At 49.3% G+C, this 24,887-nt stretch overlaps 3 protein-coding genes across 4 annotated transcripts in view; 2 read left to right on the forward strand and 1 right to left on the reverse strand.

The window, feature by feature from the left end:
• Positions 1 to 11,096, reverse strand: part of LOC147091844 (uncharacterized) — a 34,163-nt gene extending 23,067 nt beyond the window's left edge. The window contains exons 1-2 of one of the 2 annotated variants that reach the window (XM_085976890.1): positions 11,014 to 11,096; positions 783 to 937 (exon numbers count right to left, since the gene is read on the reverse strand). The gene's annotated coding sequence lies outside the window, so the exon portion shown is untranslated. Of the gene's footprint in view, positions 1 to 782; positions 938 to 10,597; positions 10,667 to 11,013 lie in introns of those variants that run through there. The other variant, XM_085976891.1, reaches the window with a different exon arrangement.
• Positions 1 to 24,887, forward strand: part of LOC147091836 (uncharacterized) — a 1,030,142-nt gene that overhangs the window by 295,578 nt on the left and 709,677 nt on the right. The window lies entirely within an intron of this gene.
• Positions 1 to 24,887, forward strand: part of LOC147091843 (uncharacterized) — a 124,541-nt gene that overhangs the window by 72,798 nt on the left and 26,856 nt on the right. Inside the window, exon 5 of the mRNA XM_085976458.1 lies at positions 11,625 to 11,799. Within this exon, the coding sequence (XP_085832584.1) occupies positions 11,625 to 11,799 (175 nt within the window). The remainder of the gene's footprint in view (positions 1 to 11,624; positions 11,800 to 24,887) is intronic.

Raw genomic sequence — 24,887 nt, forward strand, 5'->3', positions numbered from 1 at the left:
AGTGAATCACTTCACACTTCTCTACATTAAATTTAATCTGCCACGTTTCTGCCCATTTCACCAGTCTGGCTACATCCTCCTGAAGTCTCTTACTATCCTCATTGTTTGCTACATTTCCAAGTTTTGTGTCATTTCTAAATTTTGAAATTTTGCCCTGGATCCCCAAGTCCAGGTCATTGCTATACATCAAAAAAAGCAGTGGTCTGAATCAATGTTCACGTTAAATTGCGCGGCCACGCAGCGGTCTGGAGGTCCCGCGCAGCCTGCTCACCGCCCTACAAATGGAATAAACGCGCATGTGTGGAAATTTGAATGGGCCGTGCAGCCCGTTAAAGGGGCCACGCACCTCAAAAAAAGAGGGAACATTGGTCCTAATACCGACCCCTGGGGAACATCACTGTTTACCTCCCTCCAGTCTGAAAAGAAACCGTTCACCACTACTCTCTGCTTTCTGTCCCTGCGCAGAAAATTGGGAGGGGGAGAGAGCAAACAGCACCTGATTTCTCGCCAAGCACTCACGGGAGCAGGGGATTTGCCCTACTTTAAATATCAGTCACTTACATAGACATTATAGAAAGGGAGACGTTGTCCCTTTAAAATCAGTCATCCACGGGGACGCAGTCCCTTTAATGAAAATCACAAAGAAAAAGAGAGCGCCTGTCCCTTTAAGAGAACCCCCACCACTCCCATATTTCTCTTAAAGTGCTTGAAATTAATAATTAAAAACGCAGAAAATTAATATTTAAAAACTTAATTCAGGGAGAAAAAATATTTTTACTCACATTTGCTCCACAGGGTTTCTTGTTTCTGTTCCATCAATTTAAAAACGAACTACTTTTTTTATGATCAGCCATGATCACATTGAATGGCGGAGCAGGCTCGAAGGGCCGAATGGCCTACTCCTGCTCCTATCTTCTATGTTTAAAACAAGTATCTTCTGTAAAATAAAATTAGTTTGAGCTGTAAAATGTGAAAGGAACATGAAAAATAAACTTTCCCAGGATCACAGATTCTGACCAGGCCCCTTTACAAAATGGCGGCGGGCCGATCCCAGGTCCAGCCTCCTCCTTCGCCGCGATTGGTTGGAGGACCAAAGCCCCTCGGTCGGTCCTCCAGGCTCCGCCTCCCCTCGCTCATTGGTGGAGAGCTCAGTGTCAGTCAGTGCACGCCGGCGACGTCGTGACGTTGCAGGGTGGGCGGTTGGAGCAGGCGGAAAATTAAATTAATTTAAATTAAATCTCCCGTCAGCCTCCTCTGACCCACTCAGCCGGCGCAAGTCCCGCCTCTCGGGCTCCCCGATTGGTTGGAGGACGCGCCGCCGGCTCGCTTCTCCAGCCCCTCCCTGCTCGCTCCCTATTGGTCAGAAGCTCCCGTCAATCAGGCCCTGGGCCCGGGTCCTATCTTCTATGTTTCTATGTACTTTCAGTGATGACTTTTATAAACTGGTTTTACAAGAAGTTAGAAGAAGAAGGGAGAGATCTGAATACACTCGGTCCCTTTGTGACTCTAAAGTTGCAGCTGACCCTGCGCATGCGCCCCATGGCCCCGCCCTCTCCTGCTCCACAGGCGCCCGGCCCGCACCGCGCATGCTCAGCACCCACCCTGGGCCCCTGTCAATCATCCTCCCCCTCTGAACAGGCCCCGCCTCCTCCCCCTACGCCGCCGGGCCCCGCACCGGAAGTTGAGCCGCGACCGCGCCTGCGCAGTGCCTCAGATTCTGGGGAAGGCCCGGGCAACCGCGAGTGTCCGGATCACCGGCGGAAAGTGAATTTAATGAGGGTTTTTGTTTTATAGCGGAGAGAAGCGCGAGCGGGGAGCTAAATAAAAAGAAAATACAAACCGCACCGTCCCAGCGCCCTCCCGGCACCGAGCGCAGCGGATTGAGCAGCCGCAGCCCCTTGTCTTCTGCAGGGAGCCGGACTGGGGCACGTCATCAACTCCACGGCGGTGACTGACGGGAGCTCCGACCAATAGGGAGAGAGTGGGCGGAGCTTGGAGGACTGAGGTGGCAGCGGGTCCTCCAACCAATCGGGGTGTCCGAGGGGTGGGACTTCCGCCGCCTGCTGCTCCCGCTGCTGAGACAAGTGGAGCAGTGCAGAGGGAACTTTACTCTGCACTGGGTTTTACTCCCTCAGCACTGCACTGGAGGGGCAGCACAGAGTTTTAGACTCGAGACTCTGGAGTGGGACTTCAACCCACAACCTTCTGACTCAGAGGAGAGAGTGCTGCTGCCTGAGCCACGGCTGACACTCTGTATCTAACCCATGCTGTACCTGCCCTGGGAGTGTTTGATGGGACAGTGTAGAGGGAGCTTTACTCTGTATCTAACCCGTGCTGTACCTGCCCTGGGAGTGTTTGATGGGACAGTGTAGAGGGAGCTTTACTCTGTATCTAACCCGTGCTGTACCTGCCCTGGGAATGTTTGATGGGACAGTGTAGAGGGAGCTTTACTCTGTATCTAACCCGTGCTGTACCTGGCCTGAGAGTGCTTGATGGGACAGTGTAGAGGGAGCTTTACTCTGTATCTAACCTGTGCTGTACCTGCCCTGGGAGTGTTTGATGGGACAGTGTAGAGGAAGCTTTACTCTGTATCTAACCCGTGCTGTATCTGCCCTGGGGGTGTTTGATGGGACAGTGTAGAGGGCGCTTTACTCTGTATCTAACCTATGCTGTACCTGCCCTGTGAGTGTTTGATGGGGCAGTGTAGAGGGAGCTTTACTCTGTATCGAACCCGTGCTGTACCTGCCCTGGGAGTGTTTGATGGGACAGTGTAGAGGGAGCTTTACTCTGTATCTAACCCGTGCTGTACCTGCCCTGGGAGTGTTTGATGGGACAGTGTAGAGGGAGCTTTACTCTCTATCTAACTCGTGCTGTACCTGCCCTGGGAGTGTTTGATGGGACAGTGTAGAGGGAGCTTTACTCTCAATCTAACCCATGCTGTACCTGCCCTGGGAGTGTTTGATGGGACAGTGTAGAGGGAGCTTTACTCTGTGTCTAACTCGTGCTGTACCTGCCCTGGGAGTGTTTGATGGGACAGTGTAGAGGGAGCTTTACTCTCTATCTAACCCATGCTGTACCTGCCCTGGGAGTGTTTGATGGGACAGTGTAGAGGGAGCTTTACTCTGTGTCTAACTCGTGCTGTACCTGCCCTGGGAGTGTTTGATTTTGACACCAGGTGCTGAGAATGTTAACATAGAAACAAAGAAGATAGGAGCAGGAGTAGGCCAGTCGGCCCCTCGAGCCTGCTCCGCCATTCGAAGCGATCATGGCTGATCATCCAAATTCAGTACCCGGTCCCTGCTTTCTCCCTATAACCCTTGATCCCTTTAGCCTTAAGAAATATATCCAACTCCTTCTTGAATATATTTAATGTATTGGCCTCTTCTGCCTTCTGTGGTAGAGAATTCCACAGGTTCACCACTCTCTGGGTGAAGAAATTCCTCCTCATTTCTGTCCTAAATGGCCTATCCTTTATCCTGAGACTGTGACCCCTGGTTCTGGACTCCCCGACCATCTGGAATATCCTTACTGCATCTAGTCTGTCCAGTCCTGTCAGAATTTTATAAGTTTCAATGAGATCCCCTCTCATTCTTCTAAACTCCAGCGAGTACAAGCCCAATCGTCCCAATCTCTCCTCATACATCATTCCTGCCATCCCAGGTATCAGCCTGGTGAATCTTCGCTGAACTCCTTCCATGGCAAGAACATCCTTCTTCAGATAAGGCGACCAAAACTGCACACAATACTCAAGGTGTGGTCTCACCAAGGCCCCGTACAACTGCCCAATCACCTAACCTGTCCAAATCATCCAGTAGTTTCTTGGTATCCTCCTCACAGCACACATGCCCACCCAGCTTTGTGTCGTCTGCAAATTTGGAGATATTACATCTAGTTCCCTTGTCTAGATCATTAATATATATTGTGAATAGCTGGGGGTCCAAGGACCGATCCCTGTGGTACCCCACTAGTCACTGCCTGCCACTCGAAAAAAGACCCATTTATTCCAACTCTTTGCTTTCTGTCTGCCAACCAGTTCTCTATCCAAGTCAATAGCTTGCCCCCAATCCCATGTGCCTTCACTTTACATGCAGAAAAAATCTGTGTATATGTCTGTCTGTATTTTTGTGAGTATCTGTGTATGTTTGTCTGTCTGACTGTATGTGTGTGTGTCTGTGTAGAATAGCATCATAGAATGATACAGTACGGAATCTCCTCTGCTCTGAGGAGAACAACCCCAGCTTCTCCCGTCTCTCCACATAACTCAAATCCCTCATCCCTGGTCCCATTCTCGTAAATTTCTTCTGCACCCTCTCTAAGGCCTTGACATCCTTCCTAAAGTGTGGTGCCCAGCGGAAGCCTAGCCAGTGTTTTATAAAGGCTTAGCATAACCTGCTTGCTTTTGTACTCTATTCCTCTATTAATAAAGTCAAGGATCCTGTTTGCTTTTTAACAGCCTTCTCAACTTGTCCTGCCACCTTCTAAGATTTGTGTACATACCCCCCGAGGCCTCTCTGTTCCTGCACCCTCTTTAAAACTGGACCATTTAGTTTATATTGCCTCTCCTCATTCTTCCTACCAAAGTGAATCACTTCACACTTCTCTACATTAAATTTAATCTGCCACGTTTCTGCCCATTTCACCAGTCTGGCTACATCCTCCTGAAGTCTGTTACTATCCTCATTGTTTGCTACATTTCCGAGTTTCGTGTCATCTGTAAATTTTGAAATTTTGCCCTGGATCCCCAAGTCCAGGTCATTGCTATACATCAAAAAAAGCAGTGGTCCAAATCAATGTTCACGTTAAGTTGCGCGGCCACGCAGCGGTCTGGAGGTCCCACGCAGCCGGCACACCGCCCTATAAATGGAAAAATCGCGCATGCGCGGAAATTTGAATGGGCCGTGCAGCCCGTTAAAGGGGCCACGCACCTCAAAAAAAAGAGGGAACATTGGTCCTAATACCGACCCCTGGGGAACATCACTGTTTACCTCCCTCCAGTCTGAAAAGAAACCGTTCACCACTACTCTCTGCTTTCTGTCCCTTGGCAGAAAATTGGGAGTGAGCGAGAGCAAACAGCACCTGATTTCTCGCCAAGCACTCACGGGAGCAGGGGATTTGCCCTACTTTAAATGTCAGTCTCTTACATATACATTATATAGAAAGGGAGACGCTGTCCCTTTAAAATCGGTTATCCACGGGGACACGGTCCCTTTAATGAAAATCACATAGAAAAAAAGAGCGCCTGTCCCTTTAAGAGAACCCCCACCCATATTTCTCTAAAAGTGCTTGAAATTGATAATTACAAACGCTGGAAATTAATATTTTAAATTTAATTCAGGGAGAGAAAAGTATTTTTACTCATAAGTATTTGCTCCAGAGTGTTTTTTGTTTCTGCTTCATCAATTTAAAAACGAACTGCTTTTTTAAAAGAACAGAAAATGCTGGAAATACTCAGCAGGCCAGGCAGCATCCGTGGAGAGAGAAACAGAGTTAATGTTTCAGGTCTGGGACCCTTCATCAGAACTGGAAAAAGCTGGAGATGTAACAGATATTAAGCAGGTGCAGAGACAGGGGGTGGGGGGGGTTTAGGAGGGGAGGAAGGAATTGAAGAACATCCTGTACTTTTGAAAGGCAGGAATGCTAAAATGTTGCAAATGGGAATGGCAAAAATCATACTGCATGAAAGATGGGGGCAGGGATTATTATCTGAAATTGTTGAACTCGATGTGAGTCCGGCAGGCTGCAAAGTGCCCAATCGAAAGATGAGGTGCTGTTCCTCGAGCTTACGTTGAGCTTCATTGGAACAATGCAATAGCCCGAGGACAGAGAGATCAGAGTGGGAGTGAAGCGGTGAATTAAAGTGACAGGCGACCGGAAGCTCAGGGTCACCCTTACGGACTGAACGGAGGTGTTCCGCAAAGCGGTCGCCCAATCTGCGTTTGGTCTCCCCAGTGTAGAGGAGACCACATCGTGAGCAACGAACACAGTATATTAAATTGCAAGAAGTACAAGTATATCACTGTTTCACCTGGAAGGGATGTTTGGGGCCCTGGACAGTGGGAATGGAGGAGGTAAAAGGGCAGGCGTTGCATCTCCTGCGCTAGCACGGGAAGGTGCCAGGCGAAGGAGAAACATAGAAACATAGAAACATAGAGATAGGAACAGGAGTAGGCCATTCGGCCCTTCGAGCCTGCTCCGCCATTCAATGAGATCATGGCTGATCTTCGTCTGAGATCATAGCTGATCTTACCAGTTCAGTACCCCGTCCCCGCCTTTTCTCCGTAACCCTTAATCCCCTTAGCCTTCAGAAATATATCCAATTCTCTCTTGAAAATATTTATTGAATTAGCCTTCACAGCCCTCTGTGGCAGGGAATTCCACAGGCTCACCACTCTTTGAGTGAAGAAATTCTTCCTCATCTCTGTTTTAAATGATTTGCCCGCTATTTTTAGACTGTGGCCCCTGGTTCTGTGCTCCCCTGCCATTGGAAACATTCTCTCTGAATTCAGCCTGTCCAGGCCTGCCATAATTTTATATGTTTCGATGAGATCCCCTCTCAATCTTCTAAACTCCAGTGAGTACAAGCCCAAACTATTCAATCTCTCCTCGTAGGTCATTCCCGCCATTCCAGGTATCAGCCTGGTGAATCGCCGCTGCACTCTTTCCATGGCAAGAACATCCTTCCGCAGATGGGGCGACCAAAACTGTACACAATACTCCAGATGTGGTCTCACCAGCACCTTGTACAGCTGTAGTAAGGTATCCCTATTCCTATACTCGAACCCCCTTGATATGAAGGCCAACATACCATTTGCCTTCTTAATCGCCTGTTGCACCTGCATGCTCTCCTTCAGTGACTGGTGCACAAGAACACCCAGGTCCCTCTGCACTTCCCCATCTCCCAATCTATTGCCATTTAGATAATAATCCACCCTCCTGTTTTTACCCCCAAAGTGGATAACCTCGCATTTATCCACATTATAGTGCATCTGCCACGTATCCGCCCAGTCCCCCAACCTGTCCAAATCGCACTGTAGCCTCCTGACATCCTCATCAGAGCCCACCCCTCCTCCTAGTTTAGTGTCGTCAGCGAATTTGGAAATATTGCATCCAATTCCCTGATCCAGATCATTTATATATATTGTGAACAGCTGGGGTCCCAGGACAGATCCTTGCGGCACCCCGCTGGTCACTGCCTGCCACTCCGAAAACGAGCCGTTTATTCCAACTCTCTGTTTTCTATCCGCCAGCTAGTTCTCTATCCACGTTAATACTTTGCCCCCAATCCCATGAGCCTTAATTTTGCATGATAATCTTTTGTGTGGAACCTTATCGAAGGCTTTCTGGAAGTCAAGGTACACCACATCCACTGGCTCTCCCCCATCTATTTTACCAGTTACTTCCTCAAAAAATTCCAGCAGATTAGTCAAACACGATTTACCCTTTGTAAATCCATGTTGACTCTGTCCGATCCTTTCCCCATTTGTCAAGTGCTCCGCTATTTTATCCTTAATAATGGACTCTAGCATTTTGCCCACAACCGATGTAAGGCTTACTGGTCTATAATTCCCTGCTTTCTCTCTACCCCCCTTTTTAAATATTGGGGTAACATTAGCTACCCTCCAATCCACGGGTACTGTTCCCGAGTCAATGGAGTTCCGGAAGATGATCCTTAGAGCATCTGCTATCTCCAGGGCCACCTCCTTAAGTACCCTAGGATGTAGTTTATCAGGCCCCGGGGATTTGTCGGCCTTCAGTCCCCTCAACTTACCCAACACCATATCCCTAGAGATACTAATTTCTGTCAGCTCCTCCCTCTCATTAGTCCCTATGTTTGCCGATATTCCTGGGAGGTTATTTGTGTCCTCCTTTGTGAAGACAGAACCAAAGTATGAGTTTAATTGGTCTGCCATTTCCTTATTCTCCATTATATATTCTCCCGAATCGGACTGCAAGGGACCGACTTGGGATTTTACCAGTCTTTTCCTCCTGATATACCGATAAAAGCTTTTGCAGTCTGTCTTTATGTTTGCTGCAAGTTTACTTTCGTATTCTATTTTCCCCTTCCTGATTAATCCCTTTGTCCTCTTTTGCTGTATCCTGTACTGCCCCCAATCTTCCGGTCTGGTGCTTTTTTTTGCCAGTTGATATGCCCTTTTTTTTGATTTTATGCTGTCCCTAATTTCCCTCGTTATCCACGGTTGAGTCACCTTTTTAGGTTTATTTTTATGCCAAACCGGTATAAACATGTTCTGGAATTCTTCCATTCTATCTTTGAATGCTTGCCATTGTCTATCCACTGTCAATCCCCCCAGAAACACCACCCAATCAATCTTACCCAATTCCCGTCTCATACCCTCGTAATTCCCTTTATTTAAGTTCTGGACCTTAGTCTCTGATTCAATTTCCTCACTCTCCATCTCGACTGAGAGCTCGATCATATTATGATCGCTCTGACCCAAGGGGCCTCGTACAAGAAGATTGCTGATAAGTCCCTTCTCATTGCACAATACCCAGTCTAAAATGGCCTGATCTCGAGTCGGCTCCTCGACATATTGGTCCAGATAACCGTCCCGAAAACATTCCAGGAATTCCTCCTCCTCAGAATTTTTACTAATTTGGGTAGTCCAATCAATATGTAAATTAAAGTCACCCATGATGACAGCTGTGCTCTTATCGCACGCTTCTCTAATTTCCCTTTTTATGCCTTCCCTCACCTCCATATTACTATTTGGAGGCCTATATATCACACCCACTAACGTTTTCCTCCCCTTGCTATTTCTCATTTCTACCCATACAGATTCCGTTTCATCCGAGTTAATATCCTTCCTTTCCATTGCATTAATCCCCTCCTTTACCAGCAATGCTACCCCACCTCCCCTACCTTTTTGCCGATCCTTCCTAAATATTGTATATCCCTGGATGTTAAGTTCCCAGCCTTGCCCACCCTGCAGCCACGTTTCTGTAATCCCAATCAAATCATACTTGTTTACCTCTATTTCCACAACTAATTCATCCACCTTGTTCCTAATGCTTCTAGCATTAAGATACAAAGCCTTCAGGCTTGCTTTTTTCACACTCTCATTATGAATTAGTTTGGCCCTTTGTGTTTCTCTCCTTTGCTTATTGCTTCTCACCTTTGGCTGTTGGGGGTGATTGAGGAGTGGACCAGGGTGTCACGGAGGGAGCGGTCCCTTTGGAATGCTGAAAGGGGAGGTGAGGGGAAGATGCATTTATTGAATTATCACCCAATCTGTGTTATGCAGCGCTCTTAATAAAGCCTGGAGTGACAATTTGTGTTCTTGTGAGCTTGATTATCTGGTATCTGAAACCCTAGGACTCCCGATCATTAGAGTCAACCTCAGTGTGTGGAAAGGGATTCCCTGGTGTATCCCACCCGCTGACACACCAGAGTGTCCACATTGTGACTGCGGTGGGTCGATTCCACTGTTTCTGATGCCTTTAATCACATCCAGGACTGAACCATGTTAATTCAGGCAACTGGGGCTTGTTAATGTTAAGAGCCACCAATAACTGGGCTGGATTTAAAGATTCTTCCCTGTTCTCTCAGTACTTGTGAGCAGAGAGTAGCTGATGGTATAGAATCATAGAGCACAGTAGGATGCCTTTCGGCCCATCATGCTTGTGCCGGCTCTCTGAAAGAGCGATGCAATTAGTCCCACTGCCCTGCTCTTTCCCCACAGCCCTGCAAATTTCTGCTTTTAGTAGATATATTATAGTGATAATTCCCTCAATCTGGAGAATAGAAGTACAGTGGATTCACGCGCGATCTTCTCGAGTCTGTTCCAACTGACAACACCTTAAGTGGCCTGTTCTTATACACAAGCTTGGTTACCGCTCAGGAAATGGGATTGTTTGGACCCGTCTGTTGACCGCCTCCTGAACTCCTGCTAATTCAGGGAATTTAGTCCATCTGTGACCAGACTATAACCACAAGCCCGTCTGGTTATCACACCTATACGGTCCGTGAGGTGATTATTAGATTCACACCCAGACGTTGTGCCTTTACTTGTCTGGCACTTTATTATCCCATAACACGGGTACAGGGGCTCAGTAATATTTCATTCATCAGAAAGACAAAGTAAAACAGCATACTGGTCAGCTTAACAGAATCTCATCCTAATTAAGGGGCTATAAATATAAAAGTCCAGCAGTGAATTCAGGGGAAATGACTTTACCCATAGAATGGTGAGAATGGGGAACTCACTACCACAAGGAGTAGTTGAGGTGATTGATCCACAGTAATGGCGGCTGCAATGCCCACAAGCCCCCGCGCTCCAGAAAGCGCTCCGGCCGCCGCGCGGAGTTGTGGCTGACCCCGCGCATGCGCCCCATGGCCCCGCCCTCTCCTGCTCCAAGGCGCCCGGCCTGCACCGCGCATGCTCAGCACACACCCTAGCCCCTGTCAATCATCCTCCCCCGCGCCTGCGCGCTGGGCCCCCTGAGCTCCAGGCTGCCGCGCGGGGCTTTCTTTGTAAAGTCGGTGTTGGTGAAGAGCCGCAATCAGTGAGGGAAAGTGAGTTTTCCCCCAGATCCGATTGAGATCAGAGGAGGGGAGAGAATAAAGGGGAATCCAAACCTGAGAGTCCGCCGATCCGGGCCCCCAGCGGAGCTCGCTCCAGGTACACGTGACCCGGGCCCAGGGCCTGATTGACGGGAGCTTCCGACCAATAGGGAGCGAGCGGGGCGGGGCTGGAGGAGCGAGCCGGCGGCGGGTCCTCCAACCAATCAGGGAGCCCGAGGGGCGGGACTTGCGCCGGCTGATTGGGGACAGAGGAGGCTGACGGGAGATTTAATTTAAATTAAATTCCCGCCTGCTCCAACCGCCCACCCTCTAACGTCACGACGTCGTCGGCGTGCACTGACTGATACTGAGCTATCCACCAATGAGCGAGGGGAGGCGGACAGAGAGTTTTATCAGGGTTTTTTTAAAATATATATATATATAGCGGACAGAAGCGTGGCCGGGGATATAAATAAAAAGGAAATACACACCGGCACCGTCTGTGCTTCAGGGGCCGGACCCGGGCTGCCCGCTCAGGTCTCGCCCCGCCGGCAGTTGGAGATCCAGGCGCCTGGCCCCCGCTCCAATCAGGCGCCTGGCCCCCGCTCCAATCAGACGCCTGGCCCCCCGCTCCAATCAGGCGCCTGACCCCCGCTCCAATCAGACGCCTGGCCCCCGCTCCAATCAGGTGCCTGAGCCCCCCGCTCCAATCAGGCGCCTGGCCCCCCGCTCCAATCAGGCGCCTGGCCCCCCGCTCCAATCAGGCGCCTGGCCCCCCGCTCCAATCAGGCGCCTGGCCCCCCGCTCCAATCAGGCTCGCCGCACCGCGCCGTCTTCTGATTGGTCCGAGTTGGACGCCGGCGTCATCGGCTCACGTGGCGGCCCGGTTGGGGGGGGAACCAACGCGGGACGTATTCCGATTGGTCCGCACCCTGGTTTACGTCGTTGCCCCACGTGCCCGGGCTGGACAAAGGCGGCGTTCTGATTGGCCGACGCGGGGCGGGAAAACCCAAATCCAAACGGCGCTGTAAACAGCTCGAGCGGGGAAACGGGCAGCCGCCCGGCGGCCGATCACTGGAGCCCCGGTCCCCGGTCCCCTCAGCTCACCTTGTGGTTCGGTCACCGCCATCGACCCGGACACCACCGACTCGTGCGTCAGCGTCTTCCAGCCCGGCAAGGTGGAGATCATAGCCAGCGACCAGGGCAACCGCACCGCGCCCAGCTCCGGGGCCGTCACCGGCAGCGAGCGCCTGATCGGCCACCCCGCCAAAAACCAGGTGGCATCAACACCGTCTTCAACACCAAGAGGCTGATCGGCCGCAAGTTCAACCACCCGCTGGTGCAGACCGACATCGAGCACTGGCCTTTCACAGGGGGGAAGGGAGGGGCCGCCCGCCGGGTGGGCACAAAATGGCCGCCGCCCGCCGGGTGGGCACAAAATGGCCGCCGCCCACCGTGTGGGCACAAAATGGCCGCCGCCCGCCGGGTGGGCACAAAATGGCCGCCCGCCCGCCGGGTGGGCACAAAATGGCCGCCGCCCGCCTGGTGGGCACAAAATGGCCGCCGCCCATGGCCTCAGTCAGCAGTTGGCAACAACACCTTGCATTTATGCAGCGCCTTCAATGTAGTAAAACGCCGCAAGGCGTTTCACAGGAGCCTAATCAAACACAATTTCACACCGAGCCACATAAGGAGAACATAAGAAATAGAAGCAGGAATAGGCCAGTTGATATTAGGGCAGGTGACCAAAAGCTTGGTCAAAGTAGTATGGTTTTAAGGAGCATCTTCGAGGAGGAGAGGTTTAGGGAGGGAATTCCAGAGCTTAGGGCCTAGGCAGCTGAAGGTGCCGTCAACGCATCCCGTGAAATTCAGTGGGAGGTTAGCGGCGGCAGTAACCATTACTGCCCTGCGCCGCCGGCGATGACGTCATCGCCGTGCGCAGCGCCCCGCTCGCGCCTTGCCCACGATCTTCGGTAGCACCCCCTAACTTACCGCTGGATGCTATGTCCGACAGGGTCAGGGGGGGCCTACCCGCGGCCGGGGTGGTGCTATTTAAAGGCGAGGTGCCAGGTGGCCATTTTTGTTGCTGACCGCCTCCGCTGCGGTCCCCGGCCTCCTGACCTGCCCCCCCCCCCCCCCCCGCGGAGTGCCGGCTGCGCTCCATGAGCCCAGCACTTCTCTTGAGTGCTGGGCTCTTTTGCCGGCACTCTGATTCCCGGTGGCCCAGCTGTGCCCTGGGTGGCGCTGCGCAAGGCACGTCCCCTTTAAGAAGGGGAGGAAGGCCTGAAATATCGTGGCGTGATGTGCCGCAGTACATGGCGCTGTGGCACGTAGCGCCGCGATATTCCCTCACAGCGCCCCAAAAGGGAGGCGGGGCGCTTCCAGTAGCACCCCACTTCCCTCTTGGGACGCTACCACTCAATTTCGGCCAACGGGGGTGCGACTCAATTTCTCCCCCAAAGAGCTTGCAAAGGGATATAGACAGGTTAAGTGAGTGGGCAATAAGGTGGCTGATGGAGTATAATGTAGGGAAATGTGAGGTTATTCACTTTGGTAGGAAGAATACAAAAACAGAATATTTTAAATGGTGAGAAACTTTCAAATGTTGGTGTTCAGAAAGATTTGGGTGTCCTCGTGCTAGAAACACAGAAAGCTAGAGTGCAGGTACAGCAAGCAATAAGGAAGGCAAGTGGCATGTTGGCCTTTATTGCAAGGGGGTTGGAGTATAAGAGTAAGGAAGTCTTGCTCCAATTGTACAGGGCCTTGGTGAGACCACACCTGGAGTACTGTGCACAGTTTTGGTCTCCTTATCTAAGGAAGGATATACTTGCCTTGGAGGCAGTGCAATGAAGGTTCACTAGATTTATTCCTGGGATGGAGTTTGCACATTCTCCCCGTGTTTGCGTGGGTTTTCTCCGGGTGCTCCGGTTTCCTCCCACAGTCCAAAGATGTGCGGGTTAGGTTGATTGGCTATGATAAATTGACCCTTAGTGTTAGGGGGATTAAATACGTGGGGTTACAGGGATAGAGTGGGATATGTGTTGGTGTAGGGGTTACGGGGATTGGGTGGGATATGTGTCGGTGCAGGCTCGATGGGCCGAAATGGCCTCTATCTGCACTGTGGGGATTCTGTGATGAGAGAGCTGTCCGATGATGGGAGATTGTGTAGAATGGGCCTATACTCTCTGGAGTTTAGAAGAATGAGAGGTGATCTCATTGAAACGTACCAGATTCTGAAAGGGATTGACAGGGTAGATGCTGAGAGGTTGTTTCCCCTGGCTGGAGTGTGTAGAACTAGGGGGAATAGTCTCAGGATAAGGGGTTGGCCATTAAGACTGAGATGAGGAGGAATTTCTTCACTCAGAGGGTTGTGAATCTTTGGAATTCTCTGCCCCAGAGGGCTGTGAATGCTGAGTCTTTTGAGTATATTCAAGACTGAGATAGTTAGATTGTTGGACTCTGGGGGAATCAAGGGATATGGAGATCGGGCGGGAAAGTGGAGTTGAGGTCGATGATCAGCCATGATCTTATTGAATGGCGGAGCAGGCTCGAGGGGCCGTATGGCCCACTCCTGCTCTTATTTCTTATGTTACCTCTAGATTTGACTTTCAACACACTCCTGGCTGGCCTCCCATGTTCTAACCTATGTAAACTTCAGGTCATCCAAAACTCTGCTGCCTGTGTCCTAACTGGCACCAAGTCCCGTTCACCCATCACCCCTGTGCTCGCTGACCTACATTGACTCCTGGTTAAGCAACGCCTCGATTTCAAAATTCTCATCCTTGGTTTTAAACCCCCCCCATGGCTTCACCCCTCCCTAGCTCTGTAATCTCCTCCAGCCCCACAACCATCCGAGATATCTGTGCTCTTTCAATTCTGGCCTCTTGTGCAGCCCTGATTTTAATCGCTCCACCATTGGTGGCCATGCCTTCTGTTGCCTCGGCCTTAAGCTCTGGAATTCCCTCCCTAAACCTCTCCGCCTCCCTTTCCTGCTTAAAGACGCTCCTTAATGCTGATTTCTCTGACCAAGCTTTTCGTGATTTGCCAAATATCTCCTGATGTGTCTCGGGGTCAGGTTGTGTTTGCTAACACTCCTGTGAAGCCCCTTGGAACATTTGACTCAGTTTCAGGCGCGAGATAAATTGTGATTTTTAGTTTTATTAATTGTCATTCAAGTTTCACCCCCTCGATTGTAAAGGGCAGGTAGGCACTGGGATACAGTTCCATAGTCACTGGTTGCAGTGATTGTTGGCCGCCTATTCAACTTTGGGGGGCATCACAGACAAAATCAAGCCCCCTTTGCAGACTCGGCCTTTGCTGCTGGGGGTGACTGGACAGTGATCAGTAGCAGGAGCCCAGGGCACTGAAAGAAAGAAGGAAAGAAAGACTTGCATTTCTATAGCGCCTTTCATGACTACTGGACGTCGCCAAGCACTTTACAGCCAATGAAGTACTTTCAGAGTGTCATAATGTGGGAAACGCGGCAGCCAATTTGCGCACAGCAAACTCCCACAAACAGCAATGTGATAATCTGTTTTTGTTATGTTGGTTGAGGGATAAATATTGGCCAGGACACCGGGGAGAACTCCCCTGCTCTTCTTCGAAATAATGCCATGGGATCTTTTACGTCCACCTGAGAGCGCGGACGGGGCCTCGGTTTAACGTCTCAACTGAAAGACAGCACCTCCGACAGTGCAGCACTCCCTCAGCACTGCACTGGCGTGTCAGCCTAGCTTTATGTGCTCGAGTCTCTGGAGTGGGACTTGAACCCACAACCTTCTGACTCAGAGGTGAGGGAGCTGCCCACTGAGCCACAATGGACACTGAGGCTGACTGCAGTCTCCCCAGAGCTTTATGTGCTCGAGTCTCTGGAGTGAGACTTTGAACCCACAACCTTCTGACTCAGAGGTGAGGGAGCTGCCCACTGAGCCACAATGGACACTGAGGCTAACTGCAGTCTCCCCAGAGCTTTATGTGCTCGAGTCTCTGGAGTGAGACTGTGAACCCACAACCTTCTGAGTCAGAGGTGAGGGAGCTGCCCACTGAGCCACAATGGACACTGAGACTGACTGCAGTCTCCCCAGAGCTTTATGTGCTCGAGTCTCTGGAGTGAGACTGTGAACCCACAACCTTCTGACTCAGAGGTGAGGGAGCTGCCCACTGAGCCACAGTGGACACTGAGACTGACTGCAGTCTCCCCAGAGCTTTATGTGCTCGAGTCTCTGGAGTGAGACTTTGAACCCACAACCTTCTGACTCAGAGGTGAGGGAGCTGCCCACTGAGCCACAGTGGACACTGAGACTGACTGCAGTCTCCCCAGAGCTTTATGTGCTCGAGTCTCTGGAGTGAGACTTTGAACCCACAACCTTCTGACTCGGAGGTGAGGGAGCTGCCCACTGAGCCACAGTGGACACTGAGGCTAACTGCAGTCTCCCCAACTGCATCCCAGGCCCGGATCATCTGAGCACCCCCACTGTGTGCAGCTGGAATGTGCAACCTATCCTGGTCTGCACTGGGGAGCGGGGGAAAGGGAGGTCAAGGGTCAGCACAGAATGTCAGTCAACCTTGACCCCCCCCAGCCTCCCGCACTCAGAAGAACCAAGTGGCGATGACTGCAGCAACTCGCCAAGGCTTCTTCGGCAGCACCTCCCAAACCCGCGACCTCTTCCACCCAGAAGGACAAGGGCAGCAGGCGCATGGGAACACCACCACCTCCAAGTTCCCCTCCAAGTCACACACCATCCTGACTTAGAAGTATATCATCGATCCTTCATCGTCGCTGGGTCAAAATCCTGGAACGCCCTCCCGAACAGCACGGTGAGAGTACCTTCACCACACGGACTGGAGCAGTTCAAGGAGGCGGCTCAGCACCACCTTCTCGAGGGCAATTAGGGATGGGCAATAAATGCTGGCCTTGCCAGCGACACCCACATCTGAGAAACGAATTTAAAAAAATCTCCTCTGTATCCTCTAGTGCAACCCTCGAGAGCGGACCTGCAAGGGAGCAGGAGCAGAGCCCGGCAGTTTAAAAGAGCGAAGCCCGAGAGGCTCGAGAGTGTGAGCAGAGCCCGGCAGTTTAAAAGAGCGAGGCCCGAGAGCGGGAGCAGAGCCCGGCAGTTTAAAACCAATCCAAGAGCAGAGGAGAGAAGTGAAAATTAACAGAAGCATGACGTCACCAGAAAGCAGGTACGTGATTGGTTGGTGAGTATTTCTTTCTCCTTTTTTACAAGCTTAAATTCTGTGTTTTATAGTTTCTAGGGTCTTTGTGGTGTAGCGGGGATAGTAGGTAAACAAGCGCCATTGAGTATATCATTTAATTGGTGGTTTTGATTTAATTTAAATTAATTGAAGGGTAAGTCATGCCAGGACAGCCCAGCCCCATAGTTTGCTCCTCCTGCACTATGTTGGAAATCAGGGACACTTCCTGTGTCCCTGACGACCACGTGAGCGGGAAGTGTATCCAGCTGCAGCTACTGACAGAACGCATTGTGGCGCTGGAGCTGCGAGTGGATACATACTGGAGCATTCGCGAGGCTGAGGACATCGTGGATAGCACGTTTAACCAGTTGGTCACACCGCAGGTGAAGGTTGCACAGGCAGAAAGGGAATGGGTGACCACCAGGCAGAGTAGTAGGCGCAGGCAGGTAGTGCAGGAGTCCCCTGGGGTCATCCCCCTCTCAAACAGATATACCACTTTGGATACTGTTGGGGGGGATGGCTTATCAGAGGAAAGCAGCAGCAGCCAACTTCCTGGCACCAGGGGTGGTTCTGCTGCACAGGACGGGAGGAAAAAGAGGGGTAGAGCTATAGTAATAGGGGATTCTATTGTAAGGGGAATAGATAGGCATTTCTGCGGCCGCAAACGAGACTCCAGGATGGTGTGTTGCCTCCCTGGTGCAAGGGTCAAGGATGTCTCTGAGCGGCTGCAGAGCATTCTGGAGGAGGAGGGTGAGCAGCCAGTTGTCGTGGTGCATATAGGTACCAACGATATAGGTGAAAAACGGGATGAGGTCCTAAAAGCTGAATATAGGGAGTTAGGAGGTAAATTTAAAAATAGGACCTCAAAGGTAGTAATCTCAGGATTGCTACCAGTGCCACATGCTAGTCAGAGTAGAAATAGAAGGATATTTCAGATGACTACGTGGCTAGAGGAATGGTGCAAGGGGGAGGGATTCAAATTCCTGGGACATTGGAACCGGTTCTGGGGGACGGGTGACCAGTACAAACCGGACGGTCTGCACCTGGGCAGGACCGGGACCAATGTCCTTGGGGGAGTGTTTGCTAGTGCTGTTGGGAAGGATTTAAACTAAAATGGCAGGGGTTTGGGAACCTGAGCAGGGAGACAGAGGAAAGGGAAACAAGGATAGAAGCAAAAGACAAGAAGGAGAAAAACAAAGTGGGCAGACAGAGAAATCAAGTGTTTAAACCAAACATGACCACAGTAAATCATTCTAAAAGGTCAAAGAGCGTTAAAAAAACAAGCCTGAAGGTTTTGTGTCTTAATGGGAGGAGCATTCGAAATAAGGTGGATGAATTAGCTGCGGAAATAGAGGTAAATGAATACGATATGATTGGGATTACGGAAACATGGCTCCAGGGTGACCAGGGCTGGGAACTCAACATCCAGGGGTATTCAATATTCAGGAAAGATAGGCAAAAAGGAAAAGGAGGTGGGGGAGCATTGCTGGTTAAAGAGGGGATTAACACATTTGTAAGGAAGGATATTAGCTCTGATGATGTGGAATCTGTATGGGTAGAAATGAGAAATGCCAAGGGGCAGATAACGTTAGTGGGAGTGGTGTACAGACCCCCAAACAGTAATGCGGAGGTCGGGGATGGCATTAAACGGGAAAGTAGAGACGCGTGCAATAAGGGCACTGCAGTTATTATGGGTGACGTTAATCTACATATAGATTGGGCTAACCAAATTAGTAACAATACTGTGGAGGAGGAATTCCTGGAGTGTATACCGGATAGTTTCCTGGACCAATATGTCGAGGAGCCAACTAGGGATCAGGCCATTTTAGACTGGGTATTATTTAATGAGAAAGGATTAATTAGCAATCTTGCTGTGCGAGGTTCCTTGGGTCGGAGCGATCATAATATGATAGAATTCTTCATTAAGATGGAGAGTGATATAGTTGACTCAGAGACTAGGGTCCTGAATTTAAATAAAGGAAACTACGATGGTATGAGGCGTGAGTTGGGTAGGATTGATTGGGGAATGTCACTCAAAGGGTTGACGGTGGACAGGCAATGGCAAACATTCAAAGATCGCATGGATGAACAACAGAATTTGTTCATCCCAGTTTGGCATAAAAATAAAACAAAAATGGTGTCTCAACCGTGGCTAATGAGGGAAATTAGGGATAGCATAAAATCCAACGAAAGGACATATAAATTAGCCAGAAAAAGTAGTAAACCTGAGGATTGGGAGCAGTTTAGGATTCAACAAAGGAGGACAAAGGGATTAATTAAGAGAGGGGAAATAGAGTATGAGAGTAAGCTTGCAGGGAACATAAAAGCTGACTGTAAAAGCTTTTATAGATATTTGAAGAGAAAAAGATTGGTGAAGTCAAGCGTAGGTCCCTTGCAGTCAGAATCAGGGGAATTTATAACGGGGAACAAAGAAATGGCGGACCAATTAAATACATATTTTGGTTCTGTCTTCACAAAGGAGGACACAAATAACCTCCCAGAGATGTCGGGGAACATAGGGTCTAATGAGAGGGAGGAACTGAAAGAAATCAGTATTGGTAGGGAAATGGTGTTGGGGAAATTGATGGGATTAAAGGCCGATAAATCCCCAGGGCCTGATAATCTACATCCGAGGGTACTTAAGGAAGTGGCCCTAGAGATGGTAGATGCATTACTGGTCATCTTCCAGAATTCGCTCGACTCTGGAACAGTACCCATGGATTGGAGGGTAGCTAATATTACCCCACTATTCAAAAAAGGTGGTAGAGAAAAAATGGGGAATTAGACACCGGTGAGCCTGACATCGGTAGTGGGGAAAATGCTAGAGTCCATTATAAAGGATGTAATAGCAGAACACTTGGAGAATAGTGACAGGATCGGACAAAGTCAACATGGATTTACGAAAGGCAAATCGTGCTTGACTAATCTGCTGGAATTTTTTGAGGATGTAACTGGTAAACTAGATAAGGGAGAACCAGTGGATGTGGTGTATTTGGACTTTCAGAAAGTTTTCGATAAGGTCCTGCATAAGAGACTAGCGTGCAAAGTTAAGGCACATGGGATTGGAGGCAAGGTATTGACTTGGATAGAGAACTGGTTGGCAGACAGAAAGCAAAGAGTCGGAATAAACGGGTCGTTCTCCGAGTGGCAGGCAGTGACTAGTGGGGTACCACAGGGATCTGTCCTAGGACCCCAGCTATTCACAATATATATTAATGATCTAGACGAGGGAATTGGATGTAATATCTCAAAATTTGCAGATGACACAAAGCTGGGTGGGAGAGTGTGCTGTGAGGAGGATGCCCTGAAAATCCAGTATGATCTGGACAGGTTGGGTGATTGGGCGGAAGCATGGCAGATGCAATATAATGTGGATAAATGCGAGGTTATCCACTTTGGTGGTAAAAACAGGAAGGCAGATTATTACCTGAACAGCAATAGATTGGGAAAAGGGGAAGTGCAACGAGACCTGGGTGTCCTTGTGCACCAGTTGCTGAAGGTAAGCATGCAAGTGCAGCAGGCGGTTAAGAAGGCAAATCATATGTTGGCCTTCAAAGCAAGAGGGTTTGAGTACAGGAACAAGGATGTCTTGCTGCAGTTGTACAAAGCCTTGGTGAGATCACACCTTGAGTATTGTGTGCAGTTTTGGTCGCCTTATCTGAGGAAGGATGTTCTTGCCATGGAGGGGGTGCAGTTAAGATTTACCAGGCTGATACCTGGGATGGCAGGAATGACGTATGAGGAGAGATTGGGTCGATTGGGCTTGCACTCGCTGGAGTTTAGAAGAATGAGAGGGGATCTCATTGAAACTTATACAATTCTAACAGGACTAGACAGACTAGATGCTGGAAGGATGTTCCCGACGGTAGGGGAGTCCAGAACCAGGGGCCACAGTCTAAGGATAAGGGGTAAGTCATTTAGGAAAGAGATGAGGAGGAATTTCTTCACCAAGAGAGTGGTGAACCTGTGGAATTCTCTACCACAGAAGGCAGTAGAGGCCAATTCATTAAATATATTCAAGAAGGAGTTGGATATATTTCTTAAGGCTAAAGGGATCAAGGGATATGGGGAGAAGACAGGGACAGGGTACTGAATTTGGATGATCAGCCATGATCTCATTGAATGGCGGAGCAGGCTCGAGGGGCCGAATGACCTCCTCCTGCATTGGTTTTGATCTTTGAAAATTCTCGAGATTCTAGAACGGTCCCAGCAGATTGGAAGGTCGCAAATGTAACACCGCTATTCAAGACAGGAGGGAGAGAAAAAACAGGGAACGACAGGCCAGTTAGCCTGACATCAGTCGTTGGGAAAATGCTGGAATCTATTGTTACGGAAGTTGTATCAGGGCACTTAGAAAATCATAACATGGTTCGGCTGAGTCAACATGGTTTTATGAACAGGAAATCATGTTTGACAAATTTATTAGAGTTATTTGAGGATGTAACTAGCAGGGTAGATAAAGGGGAACCAGTGGATGTAGTATATTTGGATTTCCAAAAGGCATTCGATAAGGTGCCACATAAAATATTATTACACAAGATTAGGGCTCACAGGGTTGGGGGTAATATAGTAGCATGGATAGAGGATTGGTTAACAGACAGAAAAGAGAGTAGGGATAAACAGACCTTTTTCAGGTTGGCAGGCTGTAACTAGTGGGGTGCCGCAAGGATCAGTGTTGGGGCCTCAGCTATTTACAATCTACACTAATGACCTAGATGAAGGGACCGAGTGTAATGTATCCAAGTTTGCTGATGATACAAAGCTAGGTGGGACAGTAAGCTGTGAGGAGAACACACAGAGTCTGCAAAGGGATATAGATAGACTGAGTGAGTGGGCAGTAAGGTGGCAGATGGAGTGTAATGTGGGGAAATGTGAGGTTATTCACTTTGGTAGGAAGAATAGAAAAACAGAATCTTTTTTAAATGGTGAGAAACTTTCAAATGTTGGTGTTCAGAGAGATTTGGGTGTCCTCGTGCAAGAAACACAGAAAGCTAGCGTACAGGTAGCTTACAGGGGGGCACGGTGGCATAGTGGTTAGCACTGTTGCCTCACAGCGCCAGGGACCCGGGTTCAAATCCGGCCTCGGGTGACTGTCTGTGTGGAGTTTGCACATTTTCCCCGTGTCTGCGTGGGTTTCCTCCGGGTGCTCCGGTTTCCTCCCACAGTCCAAAGATGTGCAGGTTAGGTTGATTTGGCTATGATAAATTGACCCTTAGTGTTAGGGGATTAAATACATGGGGTTACAGGGATAGGGTGGGATATGTGTCGGTGCAGGCTCGATGGGCCGAAATGGCCTCTATCTGCACTTGTGATTCTGTGAACTGTGCAGGTACAGCAAGCAATAAGGAAGGCAAATGGCATATTGGCGTTTATTGCAAGTGGGTTGGAGTATAATAGTAAGGAAGTCTTGCTACAATTGTACAGGGCCTTGGTGAGATCACACCTGGAGTACTGTGCACAGTTTTGGTCTCCTTATCTAAGGAAGGATGCACTTGCCTCGGAGGCGGTGCAATGAAGGTTCACTAGATTGATTCCTGGGATGAGGGGGCTGTCCGATGATGAGAGATTGTGTAGAATGGGCCGATACTCTCTGGAGTTTAGAAGAATGAGAGGTGATCGCATTGAAACATACAAGATTCTGAAGGGGATGACAGGGTAGATGCTGAGAGGTTGTTTCCCCTGGCTGGAGTGTCTAGAACTAGGGGGCATAGTCTCAGGATAAGGGGTCGGCCATTTAGGACTGAGATGAGGAGGAATTTCTTCACTCAGAGGGTTGTGAATCTTTGTAATTCTCTGCCCCAGAGGGCTGTGAATGCTGAGTCTTTGAGTATATTCAAGGCTGAGATCGATAGTTTTTGGACTCTGGGGGAATCATGGGATATGGAGATCGATGATCAGCCATGATCTTATTGAATGGTGGAGCAGGCTCGAGGGGCCGAATGGCCCACTCCTGCTAATTGGCTAAGGGAGAGGAGGCAGTGAGCAGTGCTGAGGGATGTTTTTTCTGACTGGAGGGAAGTATGCAGTGGGTTCCCCCAGGGCTCAGGATTAGGACCATTGCTTTTCTTGTTATATATAACTGACCTGGACTTGGGTATAGGTGTACAATTTCAAAGTTTGCAGATGATACAAAACTTGACAACGTAGTAAATAGTGAGCATAGTCGTAGCAGACTTCAGGAGGACAGAGACAGACTGTGAAATGAGCAGACACAAGGCAGATGAAATTAAATGAGGATAAGTGTGAAGTGATGCACTTTGGGAGAAACAACAGGGAGAGGCCGTATAATCTAAATGGGACTATTTTGAGGGGGTGCAAGAGCAGAGGGACCTGGGGGTCCATATTCACAAATCTTTGAAAGTGCCATGGCAAGTTGGTGAGGCGGTTCAGAAAGCGTATGGGATACTTGGCTTTGTAAATAGGGCCATTGAATACAAAAAGAAGGATGTTATACTAAACCTTTACAAATCACTTCTTAGGAACATAGGACAGGAGGAGGCCATTCAGCCCCTCGAGCCTGTTCCGCCATTCAATAAGATCATGGCTGATCTTGGGCTCAAAGCCACTTCCCTGCCCGCTCCCCATAACCCTTCACTCCTATATCTTGCAAAAATCTGTCTATCTCCACCTTAAATATATTGAATGACCCAGCCTGCACAGCTCTCTGTGGCAGAGAATTCCACAGATTTACGACCCTCTGAGAGAAGAAATTCCTCCTCATCTCAGTTCTAAAAGGGCGACCCTTTCATCTAAATCTGTGCCCCTGCGTTCTAGATTTCCCCACGAGGGGAAACACCCTCTCTGCATCTACCTTGTCGAGCCCCCTCAGTATCTTATATGTTTCGATAAGATCACCTCTCATTCTTCTAAATTCCAATGAGTATAGGCCCAGTCTGCTCAACCTTTCTTCATAAGTTAACCCCTTCATCTCTGGAATCAACCTCGTGAATCGTCTCTGAACTGCCTCCAATGCAAGTATATCCTTCCTTAAATAAGGAGACCAAAACTGTACGCAGTACTCCAGGTGTGGTCTCACCAATACCCTGTACAGTTGTAGCAGGACTTCCCTGCTTTTATACTCCAACCCCCTTGAAATAAAGGCCAATATCCCATTTGCCTTTTTGATTACTTGCTGTACCTGCATGGTAACTTTTTGTGTTTCATGCACAAGGACCCCCAGGTCCCTCTGAACTGTATTTTGTAATCTCTCTCCATTTAAATAATTTGTTTTTTTATTTTTCTTGCCAAAGTGTATAACCTTGCACTTTCCCACATTATACTCCATCTGCCAAATGTTTGCCCGCTCACTTATCCTGTCTATATCCCTTTGCAGGTACTTTGAGTCCCCTGCACAACTTGCTTTCCCACCCATCTTTGTATCAGGACAGGAGGAGGCCATTCAGCCCTTTGAGCCTGTTCCGCCTTTCAATGAGATCATGGCTGATCTGTGACCTAACTCCATACACCTGCCTTTGGCCCATATCCCTTAATACCTTTGGGTAACAAAAACCTATCAATCTCAGATTGAAAATTAACAATTGATCTCACATCAATTGCCATTTGTGGAAGAGAGTTCCAAACATCTACCACCCTTTGTGTGTAGAAGTGTTTCCTAATTTCACTCCTGAAAGGTCTGGCTCTAATTTTTAGACTATGCCCCCAGTCCTAGAATCCCCAACCAGCAGAAATAGTTTCTCCCTATCTACCCTATCTGTTTCTCTTAATATCCTGAAAACTTCGATCAGATCACACCTTAATCTTCTAAATTCCAGGGAATACACCCCTAATTTATATAATCTCTCCTCGTAACTTAACCCTTGAAGTCCGGGTATCATTCTGGTAAACCTACGCTGCACTCCCTCCAAGGCCAATATATCCTTCCTAAGGTGTGGTGCCCAGAACTGCTCACAGTACTCCAGGTGTGGTCTAACCAGGGTTTTGTACAGCTGCAGGGTTTTGGCCTCAGCTGGAGTCTTGTGTACAGTTCTGGGCACCACACTTTAGGAAGGATGTCAAGGCCTTGGAGAAGGTGCAGAGGAGGTTGACCAGGATGGTACCAGGGATGAGGGACTTCAGTTATGTGGAGAGATTGGAGAAGCTGGGATTGTTCCCCTTAGAGCAGAGAAGGTTAAGAGGAGACCTGATAGAGGTGTTCAAAATGATGAGG

Source organism: Somniosus microcephalus, unplaced genomic scaffold (genome assembly GCF_052327205.1).
Source record: "Somniosus microcephalus isolate GS21.2 unplaced genomic scaffold, FLI_Smic_1.0 unresolved_chr3, whole genome shotgun sequence".
NCBI classification, from domain to species: Eukaryota; Metazoa; Chordata; class Chondrichthyes; order Squaliformes; family Somniosidae; genus Somniosus; species Somniosus microcephalus.